Source organism: Ictidomys tridecemlineatus, chromosome 10 (assembly GCF_052094955.1).
Source record: "Ictidomys tridecemlineatus isolate mIctTri1 chromosome 10, mIctTri1.hap1, whole genome shotgun sequence".
Lineage (NCBI taxonomy): Eukaryota > Metazoa > Chordata > Mammalia > Rodentia > Sciuridae > Ictidomys > Ictidomys tridecemlineatus.
The window spans coordinates 6,748,756-6,772,906 of NC_135486.1; the positions used below are offsets into that span (position 1 = coordinate 6,748,756).

The following is a 24,151-nucleotide window of genomic DNA, read 5'->3' on the forward strand; positions in this document are numbered from 1 at the left end:
GGTTAACTCTTGGACTTTCCTTCCTTGATAGGATGATAATTACCACGTACTGTTTCTGTGAAGTCTTTTTTTTAATATTTATTTTTTAGTTGTTGGCACAATACCTTTATTTTATTCATTTATTTTTATGTGGTGCTGAGGATCAACCCAGGGCTTCGCATGTGCTAGGTGAGCGCTCTACTGAGCTACAACCCCAGCTCGGAGTCTTTTCTTTTGTACCTTTGTAGGATTCAATGGCATCTTACTTGGAATGTTGATAAAATGGCATCTTACAAAGAAACCAATATGATCTCATGTTTATACTTTTCCTAGGGCATTCTTCATCTTTAAATTGTTAAGTTTTTAAGGGTGTTGGAATGGGAACCTGTTTATTACCTCAAATTTAGCCCATATAGGGACTCTGTTGACTTAATTTCTCTCTCTCTCTCTCTCTCTCTCTCTCTCTCTCTCTCTCTCTCTCTCTCTCTCTCTTTGTTGTTGTTTTCCAGGCTTCCCAGCTGGCGTGTATGTTGTAAAGAGAGTTCTTCAGCTTCAGCTTCATCATATTACTCTCAAGATGACAACTGTGCACTAGAAAATGAAGACATACAATTTCAGAAAAAGGTACTTTAAGTAAAGTTGACATTATAATTTGTGTACTCAGCTTTCTAAGACTGTCTCCAAACATTTAGAATAAAAGTCACTTCAAAAATACTTTGCCACAATTTTTGGTGGAAATTTATATTTTTTCTTGCTTTAATATAGGGAAGTTGCTCAGAGATTTATAGATACTTGTTGCTTGTATTTGGAATTTCATGATCATTCTTGGTCCTATAGTAAGGAGAAAAAAAGAGTGTATGTTCAGAGAACTAAAAACTAGTGCTATCTTTTTTTTAAAGTTTTTTTTAGTTGTAGGTGGACAAAATATCTTTGTTTATTAGTTTATTTTTATGTGGTGCTGAGGGTTGAACCTAGTGCTTCCCACTTGTGAGGCAAGTGCTCTACCACTGAGCTACAGCCCCAGCCCTAGTGCTCTCTTTTTATTGCCCAAATACTTAAAGGGTTTCTAAAGGTACCCCAATCTTATAAATGAAAAACTGTCAGAAATGAGTATAACAAGGATAATTTGTAGTTGGCAACTGTAGTTTATTTTCTGTAGCTAAGTACAGTAAATAGATAGAATCCAAAGAAACCAATATGATCTCATGTTTCACCATTTTATATGATAAAAGATGAATATTGACTATTTGCTTTTGCCTCCAACTTCAGTGAATTTTAAATTTATATTGTCTACAGAATATTCGTGTTTACATATCATTCTTCTCCCCAAAGGAACTACAGTTTACTGTTTCTCCTGAACATGTTCAGATTTTTTTTTCTGTTTGTATAGATATACCTTTATATATGCATACAACTAATATTTTATTTCCATTAAGTGTCACATAAATATTCTGCAAATTGACTAGCATCCTCCTTCACATGTCACCTTTTCACGTTGACTTGTTCTTCTAAATGACTGCATTTTCATTCCATCTCACAGATAAACCATACTCTATTAATCATTTCCTTACTAATGGGCTTTTGCATTGTTTTTCAGCTGTATGTGTGCATGTGATATGCACAGTGCTTGTGTGTGTCAACACACAGATTTACAATTACGTTTACATGCCTAGAGTTTTTTTGGGGGGGGCTTGATAGTTGAAACATATTAAGTTTTTAAGTTATGTGAAATATATTTCTGGATGGAATATTTAAAATTTTGAAGACTTGCTAAATACTTCTCAAAAGAAACTATAATTTATCCTTTTCCCCACAGTCTTATAAGACTTAAGTCTAATCTCTGATGGGATATTTGGAGACAAAATATAAAAATGAATTTAATCAAAGCACTGAGCTGGGCATGGCCTTGCATGCCTATAATCCCAGTGGCTGAGGAAGCTGAGGCAGGAGGATCGTGAGTTCAAAGCCAGCCTCAGAAAAGCAAGGTGCTAAGGAGTTCAGTGAGAACCCTGTCTCTAAATAAAATACATAATTGGGCTTAAGATGTGGCTCAATGGCGAGTGCCCCTGAATTTAATCCCTGGTACCAAAGGAAAGAAAAAAAAAAGTATATCTGTATACACTGAAAAGGTACTGAGGAGGGGAAACTACTCTTTCAGCAAACATTTAGATATTTGTGCCAGATTGACTCAGGTATTTATACTCTAGAAGGTATATTTAAAGACACAAAGGTATTAGAAGTTCTAACTTGAATATGAGTAAAAAGACAAAAAAACTATGGGTGCCTTCATTTGTCGGATATTTATCACAGTTTTCTATGTTTTACCACTGGGTGGTAGGTGTAAAGTGCTTATTAAGCAATCAAATGAGGTTTTTTGTGTATTGTACATTTTAAGTGTATTGATGAGAAAGGAGATATAGGAAAGTACACAGTAAGTATGCAAACAAATAAAAGTAAGTAGAGTCAAATGTATAAAGGTCAGTTTTTTGGTTTTAGCATATAGAAAGCAGTGGTCTTTATTAAGTGTTATATGAAGCAATTTTATCAGTCTTTTTTTCTTTGTTGTACATAGGATGAAAGAGAGGGACCTACTAATGCAGAATTATTGGGAAAATTGGGTTCAAATTTGCCCATTCCTCCAGAAGAAAATAAATTAAAAGATGACTATATTGTGGATGTACAAGTAAGCTATGTTGCTTTGATTTTTAATAATTTGCCTTTTCAACTACTTCAGAAGATAGCATACCTCTGTTCACCATATTTTTATTGTTATTTTTTTTAATTTTGAAGTACCATGTAATGGAACTTAATGTTAGTTATCTGCTAATAGTACTGCTTTTGATAAAATAAAGTTTACAGATTTAATAAATATGACTAGTCTCTTTGAAGTAAAATTTGAATGTAAATCCTTATTTCTTCTTGGGTTCTATATTGGTTCATTATAATGTCTACAATGTCTCTTCAGATTTTCATATATAAGATTTTTTTCTAAACTGCTTTATTTACAACAAAAGAAAGTAAGTGTGTGTAGAACAGAGTATTTTGACACCCATATTTCCATTTATGTGGAATATAAACTAGCATAATATTCTAGAATGTATTTTTCTTTTTATCTCATTGGGTATTTCATTCCATCAAACTTTATGAAAGATTAAAAAACTGGAATGAACACACTGTAGGCCTATCAGAATTTTGAGGCAACTGGAAATCATTTAATATCGGTAATGGTTGTAGGAACAGAGGCAGAGAGACGAAGGAAAAACTGTCTCTTAATTTAAAATAATATATTTTCAGCTTAGAATTAGGAAAAATTCCTTTTTGTTAATATAGCCAGTACTCTTTAAATTTACCGGGTTAATAAAGGAGATAAAGTGAGTTTCACTTTATTTGATTTTGGAAGACATTTGCCAAAGTTTTGTGAAAAGGAATAAGAAAGTGTTACCTGTAACCCTTCCAATTATATGACTGGCTTCAACAGTCTTGCCATTATTTGTTTTCTGGTGTGCTCTTGCTCGGATACTTACCAATGTTTACATCTTCTGTACCTGTGCTATAATATAGTAGAATAGTTGTTACCCACATGTGGCTGTTGAGTGCTTGGAATATGGCTAGTTCATACTGATTTACTGAAGCATAAAATACACATTGAATTTAGGTTTAAAAAAAAAAACGTGAACTAGCTCATTTTTTAAAAATATTGATGCACGTTGATATGATAATGCAGTGTTTGATATTAATGTAATAGTTCTTTTCTCAACAATAATTATGCAAATCACTTATATTCCTTTGTGAATTTTTCCTTGTAATTATTCAAATGATTATAGTTTATATTCTCCTGATTCTGTGCCTTGTGTTTTGTTTTTGCTCCTGTACCGACCTTCCTTTTCTTTAAGACCTATCTCTTTCAATCCTTAGTAGTTCATAGTTTCTTTTCCTTGAATTGAGTATGAATTTCTCATTTGTTGATCACTTATTGAGCATTTGAATGCAAACTGTATGCTAGATACTTTAATACTAGATACTAGAATTAGTAATCAAGTGAATATAGTCCTTACACAGGCACAGTATAGTTCAGGAAGGGGGAAAATAAATAATAGCATTTGAGATCTTTTAGATACTGTGATAAAGACTCCACAGAAAACAAAGTGGCATGGAGCAAGCTAATTCTTTTTAGGATTGGTGGTAGGGCAAGGGGTGTTATAGAAATTTTCAAATATGATCAGGTATATTTCAGATTATGTTTTTGAGAGGTGTGTGACCTAGGGCATTTAGGACTATGAAGGAACAGTAAGAATCATGTGTAGCTTTGTACAGCCATATTGTTGTTGTATTGACAGACACTAGCTCCTAAGCTGCTTGGGGACAAGTACTTTTTGTTTTACTGTTTTGTATATTTAAATATATTTCTTAGTTGTTGCTAGCATTCATTAATTGTAGTAAGAGGAAATATTTGTAGGTCCTAATACACTTTGGCGTTTTTTGTGTGTGTGTGTGTGTGAGTGTGTGTGGTGCTGGGGATTGAACCCAGGGCCTTGTACATGCAAGGCAAGCACTCTACCAACTGAGCTATATCCCCAGCCTGTTATAGGCCCTAATACAAAATCGGAAGTAGGAAGGGAGAAAGAGATAAGCGCTTTATGCAAATTTATGAAAAATGTGTGTTGTTGTGCCTGTATTTTAATATAAACTATATTCCTTAGAGTTGGAATGTTGGAAGACAGGATTTTTATACAAGTGTTTTAGTGGACATTCTATTATGGTTGTTTTTTAGCTTTCTGTTTTTGTAAACTCTTGCTCAGCAAAAGAGATAATTTGTTAATCTAAACATTTAATGTAACTGGCTTTTTAAACAGCATACAGAGTCAGGAAAGTTAAATCCACCTGTGGTTGAGACACTCCCTGCAGTTGATTTGCATGAAGATACTTCCAGTGCAGTTGGGAACAGTGAAGATGCTGAAAATATTTCCAGCTCATCTACCTCAGAAATCACTCCAGTCTCAAAGCTTGAGTAAGTCATTATAAAGAAGAAGAAAAAAAAATCTCCTTAGTTAATTTGGAAAAATCATTTAATAGGATATGGCAACTTGATACTCCAGTTCCAGTTTGAAATTTCAACTGTTTAGCAGAACTAATTTTTGATACCTGCATTTTGTGTTTGTTTTGAATGTAATTATCTTATAATGAATTTGTTTATTTGGCTGCTTAATACAGTGAAGTGGATTAGATCCCAGCCATGAAGCTCTGCCTAGTGTAGGCCAAGTGAGGTTCTACTTAGGAAACATAGTGCTTATTTGAATAAAATTCCCTATAATTATCCAAAACTTGTATCAATTATTAGTTTCTATTCAAGAATCCCTGACATTCCATTTATAGTTTTGTTGGTGTGTGAAGAGCTACCTTTTTGAAATTTAATATTAAATACTCAGAATATTTAAGAATAAGTGATCTTTAATTTAGAACATCAGTTATGTATTCCTTCTGACTCTTTCCAGCAGTATTCCAAAAAACAAAACAATACTCTTTATACCATATTAAACATTTTCTTTATTAAATCGGTTGATATTGAGGAATGTCTGATACATAGTAAGAATACATATTTCAGCTAATATCATCATCATCATCATTGTCATCATCAGTAGCCTCACTACTAGTTTTCATTGCAGCCACTTTTTAAATACCTGTCTTCTGGCTTGGCACGGTGATGCACACCTGTAATCCCAGCAGCTGAGGCAAGAGGATTGCAAGTTCAAAGCCAGTAATTTAGCAAGGCCCTAAGCAGCTCAGCAAGACTGTGTCACTAAATAAACTACAAAAATGGCTGGAGATGTGGCTCAGTGGTTGAGTGCCCCTGGGTTTAATCCCTGGTATTTAAAAAAAAAAAAAAAATCTGTCTTCCTCAGGAATGCAAGGGACAGGCCCAGGGAGTTGTACACAGAGATGTTACAATTATTGTTTAGGGATTTTCCCCAGTAAGGCACAAGGGAACAGAAAATGTATTGAGAAATAATGACATTATTTACATAAATTATAAAATAAAGAAATTTAAATTCTTATTTCAGAAACAACTTTAGGCTAGATATTGTATTCCTGAACACTAAATCCTATTTTTCCAATATATTAGCTATGACTTCAGTGAAATAGGTGAGGCAAGGGAAATATTAGGGTGTATATTTTTAAAGGGAAATTCTAAAAATGCCTCAGAACTTCAGTGATATATCTTGAGATAACAGAAGATTTTGATGGTATAGATAACAACTAATGTTAGTAGTATTAATATACTAACAGGAAATGTTAGTAGAATTAGTATGTATAACAGGCAAATTTAACTTTAAAGAGTATACATTTAGAATAAATAATTAAAAAAAATTTTTTTGAGGTGGGTACTGGGGATTAAATTCAGGGACACTTGGCCACTGAGCCACATCCCCAGCCCTATTTTGTACATTTAGAGACAGGGTCTCACTGAGTTCCTTACCACCTCACTTTTGCTGAGACTGGCTTTGAACTCTCAGGATCTTCCTGACTCAGCCTCCCGAGCTGCTGGGATTATAGGCATGTGCCACTGCGCCCAGCTTAAAAATCTTATTTTTTATAACACCAAATACTAACCTATAATGTTTTGCTAGGAACATTTATTAGTAGTTAACATTACATGACTTAAGTGAATTCTTGAAAACACATTCTGGAGAATTGTAAAGTTATTTTTTCATTATGTTTTGGAGTTCACTGATAGGTTTTTTTCTTTTTAATTTAGCTTCATTAGGTGAAGCTAAAAATTGTCTTTGTTGTTTCTTATAGTAAAATAGATAAAGCTGATACTATCCTGATAGCCAAGGCAAGTGAAACTGAGCAATCTGAAACTGACTGTGAAGTTGATGAGGCCCTGGATGCAGATGCAACAGTGGAACAGCCTTCCTTTGTCAGTCCACCTGAAAGGTAGGTGGGAACAGTTGTTTGTCCTTGGAATGACCATAATGATGACAGTGCTGTCTGAATGGACTTTGGTGCATATTTAATTTGACTTTATGATTGAGAGAGAGGTGATAATCTTTGTTCTTTTCTTGGTTTGAATGCAATAATTATGGCATTTAGATTGTTTAAAACTTTGTTATCCAGCTATAATTTGTTTTATTTATTTATTTATTTTTTGGGTTTCAAATAGCCTTGTTGGCCAACATATAGAAAATGTGTCATCTTCACATGGCAAAGGAAAGACAACAAAATCAGAATTTGAATCAAAAGTTTCACCAAATGAACAAGGTAGCAACGACCCAAAATCTCCATTGAGTGCTTCAGATCATTTAAAAAATGAGGTTGGTATACAACTTTCACTATCTCTTACTTTATTATAAAGTGCATTCTTGTTGTTAGCTACTCTTATAATAATTTGCTAACCATATTTGTCTCAAAATTAGGGCGATAAAATAGTTAATGACAGTTGTGGAACTGACATGAACTGTGCTTCCTGAGAGCAAGTGGTTATTTCATGGTATTACTTTCAGTATAATTGTGTTTTGTTTTGTTTTGCAGTTCTGGGGATTGAACTCAGGGGCATGCTACCATTGAGCCATGTCCCTGGCCCTTTTTTTTTTTTTTTTTTTTAAGCTAAGTTGCTCATGCTAGCCTCAAACTTGAATCATCAACTCCCAGCTTCCTGAGTAGCTCCGATTATAGGCTTGTGCCACCATGCCTGGTTCCAGTACAGTATTTGTATGTACATTGTTCTATGTGTGGACTCTTTGGTTATATATAATTTAATGAGTTTTCTGCCACAATCAACTATTTGTTGCCACATACGGAAAGACTGTATTTAAGCAGTTTCTCAACTATGCAGAAGTTATGACTATTAAATTTAAGAATCTTCAGCCAGGTGTGCTGGCATACACCTGTAATCCCAATAACTCGGGAGGCTAAGGCAAGAGGACTGTCAGATTGAGACTAGCAAGATCGAGACCAGCCTCAGCAACTTAGAAACTTGCCCTAAGCCCAATTTAGTAAGATCCTGTCTCAAAAATAAAAAGGGATTGGGGATGTTAAACAAGTGCAGTTAAAGAACAATTCAAACTGTAGCACACCCCATCTGCATTCATTCCCTTTTAATTTCAGATGTTCTTTTTTCTCTTTATCTTTTCATAAATTTTCAGTGAATTTGCTTTTACACCTAACTATACTTCAGGCTGATGAGTTTCAGTTTTAGGACCACTGATAACCACATTAAGCATAGTCTTAGGAATATAAAAACGATTTAATAACAAACAGCTACATACACATTATTCAGTTTAAAAAAAAAAGTCATAGATTGTATACCCTTCCCTCCTCATCAGATAGAACCATTATCTTCAATTTGTTGGATTTTTGAAATTTTATTTTAGAGCTTTCTAGTTAGCCATAAACAGAACATACTATTAATTTGGCATATTTTGAAATATGAATTCTTGCCTTAAGTAGCATTTTATTCAATATTATTCTTGAGATTCATTGCTTTCAGTACTTTTTTACAGCTATTCTACTACTATAATTTGTCCATTCTTCATTTAATGCATATTTGAATTGTTTCTAATCACTTCAGCATTCTGATAGATTTCCCATGATTCGACAGACAAGCCATGACTTCCCACACAATAACTCACTTTTTTCTCCATTAGATTGGTATAATTTCTGTATCTCTGGTTTTCATTTGCATTCAATTATTATTACTCTGATTGTATTTTTCTTGCTGAATTTATTGCTTTTATTGTGTTCCCTCGTATTGATTTGTAAGCATTCTTAGGAGTTGGCAGTAATCTTTTGTTGGCTAAATGTGTTGCACATACTTCTCTCAGTTTTTGGCTTATTATTTTCATGTAATTTATGGTCTTAAGATGTTTTAAATTCTTAAATTTTTAATCTAGTCAAATGTGTCAGCTTTTTAAAAATGCATTCTGTATTTGTTAATCTTTTTCCTATCCTGAGTCATAAAGATATTTTTTCTACTTTTAAATTGTGAAATAGTTTTTTAAATATTTAGATTTTTAAATCTAAGTTTAAATTTTTGAATAGAAAGTGCTTACTATGAATTTTGTAGAAACTATATATAATCCATCTAAAATTAGTTTCCTTTAATAAATGTTTTTTAATTTAGATTTTAACATATATGCACTATAGGTATAAATATATTAATTTCTACACTTTGTGTATGAGTAATGTTTGCTCAGGATATATTACAGTTTTTATAAAACAACCTATGCTAATATCACTAACATGTGAAGGAAAATATCTTGTGGTATTGTGGTACAATAGATAGTTCTTACAGTTAGTTATTATTACAGTTAGTTAATAGTTATTACAGTTCTTTTAAGAGAAATTCAGCTTTTAAATAAATTGAAACTTTTCTATTAATGTTATTCATTACAAAGTTAGACTTTTGACATAAACATTTGTTTTTACTTTTATTATTTATTAATCTAGTCTTTGAAGGTTGAAGTCTGTTTATTTTTTGGTATTTCTTAGAGTGCTGATATTACAAAACCAGGAGAAACTGACCCTACATCTGTAGCAAATCCCAAAGATCCAGAAGATATACCAACATTTGATGAATGGAAGAAGAAAGTTATGGAAGTAGAAAAAGAAAAAAGTAAGGAAGCACTGATATTCTTTTATTAATTTTTTAAATTTAATTGAGTGGTTTACATAGCTTTTCTCTTTTTTAATTGGCAAAACAAAACTTATTTTAGAAAACATTTTAAAAGAGAAATTTACAAAATTGCTGCTACCATGCCATTTACAATTATAAACAGTTTTATTTTTAATTAAAAGCCATTCGTAAATTATTACTTGAGGATCAATAAGGAAAACAGCAGTGATTTTCATCTCAGTTTTCAAGAGGAAAATTGAGGCATAGAAAGTTCAGAGTCAGAAAACTTTAAACCATGTATGCAAAGTATTACTTTTACTTTTTTCCCCCCCTCGATTTTATAGATTGAATCTCAGTTAAAAATTGTTACACACAGAAAGATAACATTCATCCTTAGGTAGAATAATATATATGCCAAAAGCTTTTATTGTAATGGACATACTTCATTTTCTGATTTATAGTATTTAGGTATAAATCAAGTAACACTTGCATTTTTGTAGTTACTTTGTTTACTGGTATTATTTTAAAGCTATTGGGGTATTTTAAAGCTATTTTTGAATTTCTTACATATTTTTAAAATATTATTTTAAGCATTAAAACTTGTCCTTCTCTAGAAGACAGTCTGTTGCTTTTGAGATCATTGTATTGCTGGGGGTGTTTTCAATTATAATCATCATTTATTTCTAATAAGGTTTGTCTGTAGGTCAGTCATTGCATCCATCTTCCAATGGAGGGCCACATGCCACCAAAAAAGTCCAGAAAAATCGAAATAATTATGCCTCAGTAGAATGTGGTGCCAAAATTTTGGCAGCTAATCCAGAAGCCAAGGTACTTAAGAATAAATTTTCTTTCTTATAAGTATAGAAGACTACTCACTTTATTAATAAACTATAGGCATTAGTATGCTGGGGACTATTTGGGAGACTGAAGCAAGAGGATTGTGAGTTCAAAGCCAGCCTCAGCAATTTAGTGAGGCACTTAGCAACTCAGCAAGACCCTAATTCTAAATAAAATATAAAAAAGGACTGGGGATGTGGCTCAGTGGTTAAGCACCCCTGAGTTCAATCCTGAGTATGAAAAAGAAATTTTAAAAGAAAATAGCAGATAGAAATTTATTTCCTTTACAGTAAGAGACATTGAATTTTAAAATGGGTTGTTTCAAAGATAATTTAACTGTAGTCCTAACTAGTAGATTTTAGCCCCTTTTATGTTTTTCCTTCCCAAGTGTATGTTTCAGTCTTACATATATTGTAAGATCTAAAAATACAGAAACACTTAGAACACTTAAGAATTGAAATACTTTTTAAAAATTATTTTTCCATAAGTAATAGATTCCATTTCCTTGTTTTGAAATAGAGTACATCTGCTATTCTCATAGAAAACATGGACCTTTATATGTTGAATCCTTGCAGCACTAAAATTTGGTAAGGAATATAAAATTTTTAAAAGTACATTCTATATATGTTAATCTTTTATATCAAAGTTTAGATTGACTTATAATCATTTAATAAGTATTTATGATTAATGTTGGTACCCTGCAAAATTGAGGACAAAATGCCTTTCCTTTTAAGGAGGTAAAAGAAAACCAGTGACAGATTTTGTTAAACAGTTATGAAATGATATAAAATGTATTGCTGAAAGGATATTAAAAGATGTATAACTGCAAGGGAGCTTCTTAGAAAAGGAAGGATTCATAGGAAATGGCAAGGTGAAGGAGTCACAGTGCTTTAAAAGTAGCATATTTTTTCTTAGTATTCTGTGTCTATGTAGTCACAATCTTCAGGGTTTGAGAAGTGTCTCCTTAAGTTAAATATATACACACACACAATTAATTAGTTCATTCATTCTAGTAGATCAGAATTATGGTGGCGATTTTCCTCAAGTAGGAAAATGAGCCTTACTCAGAAAGTCAAGGGTTGTTTTTGTTTCACATGGAAAATAAAGATAAAAAAGCTAGAAAAAAACAAGGTGGGGGGCAGCTCTCATTAAAATAGAAGGAAGATCAGTAGAGGAAGGGGACATGGGAAGAGGAGAGAAAGCTGGGAGGTACTAGAGTACAAAATTGACCAAATTTTATATATAGTGTGTGCGAATATGTAACAGTGACTCCCACTATAATATAAAATTATAATACATCAATAGTCTTTTTTATGGTTTGAGTGATATTTAACTGGGCCTCACTTATTGGATATTTGTATTGTTTATGATCTTTTTGCAAGTATTAGTAAGCTTGTGCATGCACTATCTTAATAATTGTTTGAAAATTTGGGAAGACTTTATTTTCTTTTCTTTTGTGCTATTTTTGGTAAATTATACTTTTTTGTATAAATTTGTTTTCTATTTTCAAAGTTTTGAAATAAAGTTGTTTTCAGAATTCTCTTATTTAAAATCTCTTCTGCATCAGAGATTTTTTGTTTAAAAAAATAATGCCACCTCCTTTAATCTCCATAGAAATGTATCTGTTTTGTCTTTATCAATTCACTTCATTATATCTTTGTTCTCTCTTTCATGAATTTCTGCATAAAACTTTCATTTCTCTACATTGTTTAAGTTTAGTCTGTTGAACTTCAATTTTTAAAAAAATTTCTAATGTACATATTTAAGGTTATAAATTTTTCTTAATTTTATCCTAAATTTTGATTCATGGTGTTTTATGAAGCTACTTGTTAATATTCAGCTCTGTAACTTTAATGTAATCTTTTAAAACTGAGTAGTAAATAGTTAAGTATAATTGAAATTGTTTAACTTATTGATTTTATACAAAGTTCTACTAATTTCCTACTGCATTCTCTGTTTTAAGAAAACATGAGAGATGAGGCAGAAAGATTGAAAGGCATTTTAAAAATTTTAATGCAGAGTAATTAGTTTTATATTAGTATTTTACATACTTTGAAGCGATTTATCAGTTACATACAAATTTTAGAATTCTTATGTGTTCCAAGTGAATCAGCATTGTATACTTGGTGATGTGTTTATCTGAAAGCTTATTTTATCTGATATTAATGTAAGTTATGTCTTTTTAGAGATGAGGAACATTGTATGTAAAAAAAAAAATAAGAGTGAAGGGCAATTAGCTTTTTGTTTTCTTCTCAATACTCATAGATTTATTTTATCCAAAGTAAATAATAAAAGTCTGAGTCTGATTTCCTTTAGTTCTTCCCTTCATCATGTGATTGGTGCTGTAGAAAAAGTTCAGGTTTTGGAACCAAAATATATAGTTTGTTAAAGCAAATTAGAATACTAAGTGTCACGAGCATTTCTCTTCCCCAAGTACCATGCTACATACAGTTGTATTCTATGCACATAGAGTCATACTTGTACTTTTTTCCTAAGTGGCAATACTTATGGGCATCTTTCCATGTCAAACAATCAATCTCTAGCATCATTCAGTGCTGGGAATTGAACCTAGGGCCTTGCATATTCTAAGCACATGCTCTGAGACTAAGTTATACTAACTTTATTTTTTAAAAAAACAGCATAATTGAGGTTTAGTTGACATACAATAAAGTGCAACATGTCAAATTATATAGTTTTATACATTTATACATCTGTGAAAATATCACCACAGTAAAGATAATGAACATACTGGGCTGGGGTTATGGCTCAGTGGTAGAGTACTCGCCTCACGCATGCAAGGCCCTGGGTTCAATCCTCAGCACCACATAAAAATAAATGGATAAAATAAAGTTATTGTGTACAACTACAAAAAATAAAAATTAAAAATTAAAAAAAAGATAATGGACATATTCATTACTCCCAAAAGTTTTCTTGCACTTTTTTATAATTTCTTCCTCTCAAACCATCTTTCCCTATAACAGTTATAGGCCAGGCTTCTGTTACGTGTAATTTATAGCTGGTCTTATTGGATACTGGCTATTTCTTTGTCTGGGTGGACCATCATTTATGTTAATTTATGTTATCAATGAAGCCATCCTGTGATATTGTGGTGCTGTGGGAAATTCAGGTTTGGGAGTCAGATAGATTAACTGACACCCCTACCCCCACCACCATTGCTTTTATACACTGCATTTTGATAAAGCAAAATGTAAATATAGGGGCAGACATCCTTCTTAACCTATTAGGTTTCATCTTCCCAGATCTGGAACACATAAAAACTCAAGTTGAGCAACAAATATGCCACCTATGATAACTTAGATAAATAATTTAGAGCACTTGGAAATATATGTATTGTACTACATATGTATACAAGAAAATATATAAAAGAGTATGTAAGCTCTAGGTTATGATTTCCAACCTATTTTACAGTACCTGTTTCAATTTCATTGACATATTCACAGAATTGAAAACTTAATGCATTAAGATTTTAAGAGAGTATTGCTAAATCAAAGGCTTTCATACTTTTAAGACAATATATATCAAATTATCCTCTAAACTAGTCAGTTTATACAATCACTGACAAAGTCATTCTTTCTCTGGCAATGTGCTTTGTCATTAAAAAAATATCTTTTCTTAAAAAATATGATGGGACAAAGTCAGTATCTTATTTTTATAGTTTTTTTTTCCTCACTACTGATATTCTTTGTGAAAGAGGCATTCCCTTACAGATAACTTGAATTATAAATCCTCCTCCTCCATTAAGGTGTAGTAATTTTTAATGGATATCTAGTTTATACAAAATGTTATGCCATGTTTAATATGAACTAATATTTTAACCATTTAAATAATTGTCTTGTTCTTTTTGAAGGTTTGTTATTGAACTTTGTGAGCCAATTCAAGTAAAACAGCTTGATATCGCAAATTATGAATTATTTTCTTCTACTCCTAAAGACTTTTTGGTTTCTATCAGTGACAGGTAAGTTCTAGAGCTGGTTTCTATAGGGTCTGTGTTGGATCTTTGGAGTAAAAATTTTAAAATGGGTCACTTTTGACTTTAGTCATTTTGGTTTTAATGTCAGTTTGTAATAATAGTTGTAGACTTTTCTTAATCACTTTCCTTTTATTAGCTCATATATAGTTACATCACAGCCAAATTATTCCCTTATAAAGTTAGGAAACAGAATTAGGGGAGTTTTGAGTAGCTTGCCCAGGCCGAATGACTTGTTAATTGGAAAACCTAGGATTATGTGACTTTTTAAAGTCTTTACTTTTAATCATTATGCTCCATTGCTTTCAAGCATTTCTTTAAAAGTTTTTAGAAAATATGTTTCATTTCATATCATGAGGTATATTTTTTGTGAAGAATATTTTTAAACCTTTTATATGCGGGGTTGGGGGTGAATTCTGGGGATCGAACCCAGGTCCTTGTCGTTCTAGGCCAATGCCTCATTGTGTTTCCCAGGCCAGCCTTGGACTTTTTGGTCCTCTTGACTCAACTTCCCAGGTAGCTGAGATTACAGGCATATTACATTGTACCTAGCTAAAACCTTTTTTATACTTGTATGATTGAAAGAAGGACCATAATACAAAGAATTTGGAAAAGAATGGTATTCCCTCATAAGCAGAGATAACCATTGTTAGCATTTTTTACATTCTTTCCTATGCATTTATTTATTCTACTAGAAAATATATTTACTTATTACTTCTTATATCCTGAGAATACCTTTTCTTTTAAACATACCATTTTTAATGAATACTAGTATTTCCCCCTCAGTGGAGGTAGTATTCCATAAATACATTTGAGTGCCCATGATATGTCAGGTAAGATGCTATCATTTATTCTTCTGTCATTGATCATTAAAGATTTCCATGGCATTTCTTCTCTTACCTTATAGTCAGCATTGCGTATGTACAGTTTTTGAAATCAGTCCTCAAAACTTTTTGAGAATTCCATGTTTTTCTGTTCTTAACCTTGCTCACATCACTTCCTTTTCTCTAAGCTGCAGTTTTATTATATGTCAGATGGATATATCTAGCTCTTACAAAGTATGTTCTTTCTAAAGGTGAGAAAAGAGAAATCATTATTTTGAGGGGGGTAGAGCACTTGCTTCGCACACATGAGCTTCCATCCTCAGCACCATCTACACAATAAAAAATAAAAATAAATAAATAAGAACTAAAAATAAAAATAAATGCTTTTATACTTTTTATGTTAGATTTCCTTTAAAAGGTTAAGCTATGTGGAGCTGGGGCTGTAGCTCAGTGGCAGAGCACTTGCAGAGCAAGTGTGAGGCACTGGGTTCGATTCTCAGCACCACACAAAAATAAGCAAATAAAATAAAGACATTCTATCTATCTACAACTACAAAAATTTTTTTTAAAAAGGTTCAGCTATGTATGATATTAAAAGATTTTTTTTTCCCTTCCTGATTTGCTTTCTGTCATCAGTATTTCATCACACAATTGTCAATATGTAAAGAGAATGCTTGTGTGGGAATGCTGTTCTTTTCCCAATTCTTTATATTATGTTACTTCTTTTAATCACCAGTATAAAAAAATGTTTCAGCTGGGTGCAATGTAACATGCCTGTAATCCCTGCTACTTGGGAAGTTGAGGCAACCTCCTCCTTCCAAGACAAACTCTTGGCTCCTTTCTGTTTTAAAATCTCAACAGCCCTTCTGAACCCTAAGAAGCAGTGATTGTCCTGCTTTTGTCTTTTCCTTGTCTTCCTTTCTATTTGTTAGTAGGATTATTTATTTATTTATTATTAACTCTATTAAGTTTGTATATATCACCTAGAGAGGAAGAAAATGAACAGGACATTTATTTTTGTGTTTTCTAGATATCCCACAAATAAATGGATTAAGCTGGGTACTTTCCATGGTAGAGATGAGCGGAATGTCCAGAGTTTCCCTTTAGATGAACAGATGTATGCAAAATATGTGAAGGTAATGTTTATGTATATAAGGCCGTGTTCCATAATGAAAATATTAGTCATATTTTATTCACTTTAACCATTTAGAGATCAGAAAACTCTTAAGAGGACATTTACTGTAGCATACCCTTTAATAAAATAGTTTTTACTTGGATATTTTGTTTTATGAGACAAATGCTGCTACTTTCCTTTTGTATTATTGGAAACCCAGACCAACTTTTTATTTGTGATTCTGAAAAAAAATTCTAAATTGTAGCTCTTAATTTCTTTTGACTTTATATAAAAATGTCATCTTTAGAGTATTCTATTTAGAAGCTCATATCGATTGCTGTCACTAAAGTCTTTTTTTTGGTACTATAGATTGAGCTCAGGGGCACTTAACCACTGAGCCACCTTTCCAGCCCTAATATGTATTTTATTTAGAGACAGGGTCTCACTGAGTTGCTTAGCATCTCCCTTTTGCTGAGGTTGGTTTTGAACTCTCAATCCTACTGCGTCAGCCTCCGGGATTACAAGCATGTGCCACCATGCCTGGCAATTATTGCTGTCACTAAAATCTTTAAAGCAAATCTTAAATCTTTTTGAAATATGATTCTTAGATTGTTTCGATTTTAATAACCAATTATTTGACACTATTTTGGCTTTTGCATTTTTTGTGTATTCATGTGAAACAGTCTGTGTGCAGACACCAGTTTCAAATAAAGATAACTTGATATTCAGTGTTCCCTCTGCTTCCTTCACCAAATGATCAAGTAGAATTATCACTCTTAAACTGGATTTGGATGAAATAGGGGATATTTCTTCTACTCCTTTCCTTCCTGCCCCTCTTTCCTTTAAAAATGGCACACCTTAAAATACCATTGTGTTAATAATATGATCTTTAAATGGCAGAAGTTCTAATTCCTGTCCTTTCTTCTTTAAATTTGAGAACTTACAGTTAATTTTGTCTTCTGGGATTTTACTGTCTCTTTTTAAAGCATGTATTAAGTTGAATTCTATAAAATGGGTAAACTTGTAGTATTCCTAGTTTTAGTATAAAAGTTGCTAAATATCAAATAATTGATATTTCCAGTTAATAACCAAGAGTTCAGAAAAATGAACACCTTCAGTTCCTTTTAAAATGAGTACTGAAATGATTATTTAAAGATCTTCTTATATAAACATGCTTTCTATGCTGTGAAAAATCATTTGCCAGGTGATAGAATTATATTTAATTTTGGAAGTAAAAATGTTATCAAATTGTCTGAGGATCATTCTGTATAATATCTACTTATTAATAATAGAAGAATTTATTGGCAGCATTAAAAGTTGAACAATAAATTCCTGCCTTATCCTTTGTATGGTAAGAGACTATAGAGCATTTTGATGATTCATTTTATTAAAAAAAGTTGATAGAAAGGTTCAGACAATCAGAATTGACTCTGATTTTCATTATGTAGTTATATATGTTTATCTGATTTTCCCCTTATCCTAAAAGAGTTAAATCCAAATTTACAAATTATTTTTAATAACTTATATTTTAAAAGTGAATTGATACATGTCTTCTGCTTCTGTAAGTTATACTTGAAATAACAGATTATCTAATGCTTTTGCCCTGAAACATATTGCATACACTATCAGACAAGTGTAAATAATATTTTATAATATACTAAAAAATCTGTGTATTGATATGCAAATTTATCCGTAGCTATATACATGATACATAAGTATAATATTTAAAGTGATATAAGATGATATTTGAAGTAATATAAGACTTTTAAGAGTATTAATTGATTTCAGAATGCTTTTAACAAAATAGCCACAATGGATTTAGGTTATTCAACTTTATTAAGCTAAAGTTAATTTTATTGCTACATAGTATACTTTCTAATTGTAATGGTAAAATTTTAAATCATTGCTTTGATTTCTGCAAAGAATTAAGAGTACTACAATGTTATCCATCACGGTACATTGCTTTCTGTACTTTAATTATACAGTGTGATTTACAAATACTTGCAGTTGCTTATAGCATGTTATCTAGACTTTGGAACTGATTTCTTTTTCTTTTCCTTTCTCTTGCTTCAGATGTTCATCAAGTACATAAAGGTTAGCAACCTTCTCTTTTGCGATATTGAATAACATGGCATGACATGTTAATGCATTATTAAAAAATACTTTGAAAGTATTGATTTTGGGGAAATGAGGACTTTATTTTTAGAAATTTTATAATGAAAAAACTGAGTATATTGTTAGTCTTACAAGCACTTTGCTGGCTTCCCATTTCATGTGCTTTTATTTTTTAGGTTGAATTGGTATCACATTTTGGGTCAGAGCACTTTTGTCCATTAAGCCTTATAAGGTAAGGCAGAACAAAATGCATTTACTTAGTGTTTTTTTTGTTTGTTTGTTTTGTTGTTTTTGTTGTTGTTTAGTAATACATAAAAATCTTAATATATTTAAAAGTGAAGAAATAATTTTCTCTCACGTGAAAGTTATCATAGAAATAGATGCAGTTAACCTTTATCTTGATTGTGTTTTGGAAAAATGTAAAAAATATTCTGTTAAAGAATAAACTTTATTTACATGTTTGATCTAACTTACTTGAAATTTTACCACAATGAAAAGCTTTGTCACTGTGTTTCTAAGTACCTAAAATATATCAGATTTATATTTTTAAAAAAATATTTATTTGTAGATGAACATACAGTATCTTTTTTTTTTTTTTTTTAATGTGGTGCTGAGGATCGAACCCAGTGCCTCATACATGCTAGGCAAGCACTTGACCACTGAGCTACAGCCCCATCCCTTCAGATTTACCTTTTTTTTTTCTTTTTAGAAAGAGAGAGAATTTTTTTTAAAAAAAAGAGAGAGAGAATTTTTTAATATTTATTTTTTAGTTTTTGGCGGACCCAACATCTTTGTATGTGGCACTGAGGATCGAACCCGGGCCGCACGCATGCCAGGCGAGCGCGCTACCGTTTGAGCCACATCCCCAGCCCTCAGGTTTACATTTTAATGGAAGTAGTTGATGACTGAAATGCAAGAAATAGCCAATATTTTGAAGTCCAGAAGTAAAACATTACTAGAGTTGCTATTTATCATAGATTTTGAAGAGATGAGTCTTAATAACTCTTCTTTTAATGAAAATTTTTAATGAAATTGTTATTAGGGTATTTGGCACTAGCATGGTGGAAGAATATGAAGAAATTGCTGATTCCCAGTATCAGTCAGAACGTCAAGAACTATTTGATGAGGACTATGGTAGGTGATTTTTAAATAGGTAACTATTAGGATTATCTTTTTACTTTTATAATCTAATAGTAATAGGTGATGTTACTTAAATCAATGACTGGTGTCACTAGTTTCTTTTATTGTTTTTATCCCCATTAATTTTTTCATAAACTTATCTTCTAATATGATTGCTTTATAAATCATGTTGTTTTCCAAGTTTCAGTCAGTTGTTACTGAAATTCTCTTGCAGCATATCAGTGCTATAAATTATGATTATATCATTATGCCAGGCCCAAAAGATGCTAAACAAACCAGGTGATTGAAACAGTTCAGATGAGCATTAATTTCTTTGATTTGCCCTGAGCCTAGAAGAAGACACATAGCTTGAATAATCTAAATCTTGTCTTCTATCATTTTCCCATAAAAGAAATTAAGGTATTGGCTAAGGGTTAGTAAAGTATATTGAAAATGCAAATGAAGTCTTATAAAGAATGAGAATTCGGTAAGCATTACTACTGTTTTCCTTGGCTGACATTATTAAATGGCTTCTGAATCTCATCTTTGTTTTGTAAATATGTTTTAGATATATAATCAGCATATCACGGGATGTTTTAAATGTCTGTTTATTTTAACAGGATATGAGTTTTTAAACATATTGTAACTAGTTCTTAGCATAATTACTTTCGTTTTCTCCTTAACAGATTACCCATTGGATTATAATACTGTGGAAGATAAATCTTCAAAAAATCTTCTTGGTTCTGCTACAAGTGAGTATTTTTGGGTATTCATTCTATTAAGGTGTTTCTTTTATTTTTTTTCATTCTGACATAGTTTAGGGTTATTCTATTCTGAATTTTGAACTTTTGAGTTGAAATCAAAGGGTACTAGCTTTTGAAAAGTAGTTTTAAGGAAAATGAAATAGGAATGGGTGAAAAAAGGGGAGATTTTACAAAATATGAAGTCTATTCCTATTCATATTAATAATGAGCTATGGTATAATAATAATTTTACATACACACACACACACACACCAACAAGTGCAGTAATTATTCTTTGTAAATAAAAGAAATGACTAAAATACCTAGTCGTTTAGACTGTTTTCATTCCAAAGTGGTATGTGGACCTAGTGATAGGCCACCTAAAGAGATTACTGGAAAGGCCTTTGTCCAGCTGGCAGATAATAATATTGTATTATTGTTAGGATGTGGGTAGGTATATTCTAATATTAGTTTTAATTATTCTTGAAGAATATAAAACTAACTGGAAGGAGTTTTCTATTGGATATTAATAACCAAATTTAATAAAAGTAAGTTTTAGTAAGATATAGGACTAGCTCCTTTTTATTCATTAGTGAACTGAATGGCTTGAATACTCATCTTGGTGTCAATACTGACTAAAACTTTTTTGGATATTCAGTCACCAGTGCATATATGTGGGTAGACATTTTACACAGCTGTATGTATCTAGTTAGAGTCCCTTTTCTTTCTTTTCATCTTCTTTCCTTTTCTTCCCATGTCGTCTTCTCTTCTCCATAGAGGGTTGTGGACTTCATTAGAATTTGTTTAGGCATGGAGATAGCAGTGTTAAAAATACTTACAGGAGGTGAAGGTTTTCATGTAATATTTAACTATTTCAAATCTATCAGTATATTTTTACTTTATTTTTAGTATTCTGACTTTTTAGATCTTAGTAATTACTTAAATAAGTGTCTTGTTTATTGCTATATAGTGTTTTTAGGAGTGAAAAACTATATTATCTGTGTGGACATTCATTTTTTTTTTGCATTCTTAAATTTGTCATATTTGTCATAATAGTCATTTTTCTGTCACTTGAGTAAATTACTGATGCTAAAGTAGTCACCCTAATTATCATTTTTTAAATGAGTTAGAAAATAGCTCCAGTCTAAAAGATCTTTAGCTTCTGGTGGTTACCAGACAGGTGAGAGTACCTTAGAATTACTTAACCTCCCTAAGGTAGATGTGGGTCACATTCCAAAAATATGTTGATATTCTGGGTTTTAAATTTTCTTTTTTTCCTATGAGAGATTGAATCCTGTATGTTATTAACACCTAACTGTATGTCAGTAGAAGACATTGCACTATTTGTAATTATTTCTTTGACCAATGTATTATTTTAATTATTAAACAGAATCTTACTGAGATTCTGCTTTTTAGATCTTTCTCTTTACTAGTGTGTTTCTTGATAACCCTTTTTTTTAAATGGATCTCTGAAAAGTCAGTTCATTTACCTCCCAGTGTGCTATGGTTGAGAGCATTTGTGTAGTGAGACAGATGGGTGGAAGGTGGTTAGCTGAGCATAAGCATGAAAAATGGGATTTAAAATGATCTCTATCTCTTAAAGGTTCAGAGCAAGAGAGGCAGTAGGAATTTGAGAATTAAACTATGTTTTCATGAAACTGTCACACCTAATCCAGCACTGCTGCCTTCTACACTTGTGTCTTTGTAGTATTCTCTGAAGAACTTGAGACTGTTCTGAGCGACTTAACTACATACAGCCTCCTGGGTGATGTCACTTAAGAAGTAAATAATGAGCATGGACTTAGGCTAGTGGGCTTGTCTCTGGCACAAAGATGTCCAAGTTCAATATTGCTGTGTTAGTTTTAAATGGGACTGTTTTGAAACTAATTTATTTCTTCTTGTTTTTAACATGTACTTGATTTCTATACAAGATAGAATTCTATGATTTTAATCTTAATAGAAACTCCTTTTTTCTTTTCTTTTTTTTTTAAATTTTTTTTAAGTCATACATGACAGTAGAATGTATTTTGACATATTACACATACATGGAATATAACTTCCCATTCTTGTGGTTGTACACAATGTGGAGTTACACTGGCTGTGTATTCATATATGAACATAGGAAAGTTATGTCCAATTCATTGTATTGTCCATCCTATTCCCACCCCCTTCCTTTCATTTCCTTGTCTAATCCAGTGAACTTCTATTCCCTCCCCCCATTGTATTAGCATCTGCCTATCAGAACATTCCACCTTTGGTTTTTTTCCAGATTGGCTTATTTCACTTAGCATAATAGTCTCCAGTTCCATCTATTTACTGGCAAATGCCATAATTTCATTCTTCTTGATGGCTGAGTAATATTCAATTGTGTAATATACCACATTTAGAAACTCCTTTTTCCTTCTGTTGTAAGTTTAGGAGCTTAAGTATCCCTGCATGGAGCTAGAAGTGTTTCAGATTTAGATTTTGGAATATTTACATATGTATAATGAGATGTCTTGGAGATGGGATCCAAATTTAAACCCAAAATACATTTGTTTCGTGAAGGTAATTATATAGAGTATCTGTAGGGTGCCCATGTTTTGACTGAGACCCAGCACTTGAGGTCATGTGAAGTTTTCTGTTTGTGGTATCCTGTCAGCACTCAAAAATTTTGGATTATTTTGGATTTTGGGTTTCAGATTTTTGAATTAGGGATGCTTAATCTGTAGTTAGAACTTTTGATTCTGATGAGACATGGATATAAAAAAGCATATATACTGCATATTTAGATAGTGTGGATATCATGCTTTTTATTTAACTGCTAAAAATGGAGTAACTACTGTCTTAGAGCAAGCATTCTTGGCTTGTGTATATGCAATTCTGTCACCTTCTCTGTCTGATTCTTTTGTTTGCATTCTTGAACTAAAATATTTAAATCTTTTACGTCAATAAGAATTCTACATATTACTCTGCATTCTTTGTGCTTTGTCATGTGGTTTGCCAGATGGCTTCTACATTGATGAAAGTCTGCCTTTTCTATAGATATGTGGTCTGCATTTTGTTAAAATTGCCAATTCTACTAAAAATAGAAATTTCCAGGTATAAGATTAAGATAAAATGTAGTTTTTGCTTCAAGTCAAGGAATTTTTAAGTATTTTTTTTATGAATGCATATATATGGGTCTCCCCCACCCCAGGAATTCACATGTATTCTAAAACTACATATAGAGAATTCTAGAAGAAAAAAAAGAAATGGAACTGGGCTTTAGGGAAGATGAGTACAAATAACAACTACACATGGGGTTGGGGCTCAGTGGTAGAGCACTCGCCTAGCACATGCAAGGCTCTGGGTTCGATCCTTAGCACCACATAAAAAAAGGTATTGTGTCCAACTACAACTAAAAAATAAATATAAAAAAAAAAAACCCAAATAACTACACATATTAGATTTTTGTTGTTGTTGTTGGTTTGGCTTGTGCTGTAGCAAATAAACTCTTCAGCATCTTGGACAGGAATTTGTTTTCTCTATCAAAAAGAGTCTTTGTATGCTGGAGACTGAGTAATAGTTAAGATACAAACATTTCTAGGAGTATTTTATTCCTGTAGGAAAGAGATGGGATGAATAAGTCAGTGGAGTTGACCGTTCCAAGAAAAATTAGGGGTAGTTATCCAATTTAACAGTCTGAAGTTACTACTGTAATCTACTCTAAAGACTTTGATGACAAGCTGTTGTGCATTTGGCTCCAAGTTGATAATGATCAGAATAGAATATTCACAATGCTGCTTCTTTCAAAAAAGACAAAACAAACCAACAAAAAGACTGTTAGGCAGTTTTCTG

The 24,151-nt window shown here is 31.9% G+C and overlaps 1 protein-coding gene across 6 annotated transcripts in view; it reads left to right on the top strand.

The window, feature by feature from the left end:
• Window positions 1–24,151, top strand: part of Suco (SUN domain containing ossification factor) — a 68,892-nt gene that overhangs the window by 19,805 nt on the left and 24,936 nt on the right. For 2 of the 6 annotated variants that reach the window (XR_013426354.1, XM_078022320.1), the window contains exons 2-15: window positions 489–603; window positions 2,552–2,662; window positions 4,833–4,987; window positions 6,778–6,915; window positions 7,142–7,292; window positions 9,469–9,592; window positions 10,284–10,420; window positions 10,949–11,016; window positions 14,298–14,405; window positions 16,272–16,377; window positions 18,429–18,449; window positions 18,647–18,702; window positions 19,513–19,604; window positions 20,276–20,341. Coding sequence is in view for 5 of the 6 variants with exons in the window: in XM_078022320.1 (XP_077878446.1) it covers window positions 489–603; window positions 2,552–2,662; window positions 4,833–4,987; window positions 6,778–6,915; window positions 7,142–7,292; window positions 9,469–9,592; window positions 10,284–10,420; window positions 10,949–11,016; window positions 14,298–14,405; window positions 16,272–16,377; window positions 18,429–18,449; window positions 18,647–18,702; window positions 19,513–19,604; window positions 20,276–20,341 (1,448 nt within the window). In the remaining variant the exon portion in view is untranslated. The remainder of the gene's footprint in view (window positions 1–488; window positions 604–2,551; window positions 2,663–4,832; window positions 4,988–6,777; window positions 6,916–7,141; window positions 7,293–9,468; window positions 9,593–10,283; window positions 10,421–10,948; window positions 11,017–14,297; window positions 14,406–16,271; window positions 16,378–18,428; window positions 18,450–18,646; window positions 18,703–19,512; window positions 19,605–20,275; window positions 20,342–24,151) is intronic. The other 4 variants (XM_078022318.1, XM_005319799.3, XM_078022319.1 and 1 more) reach the window with 3 other exon arrangements.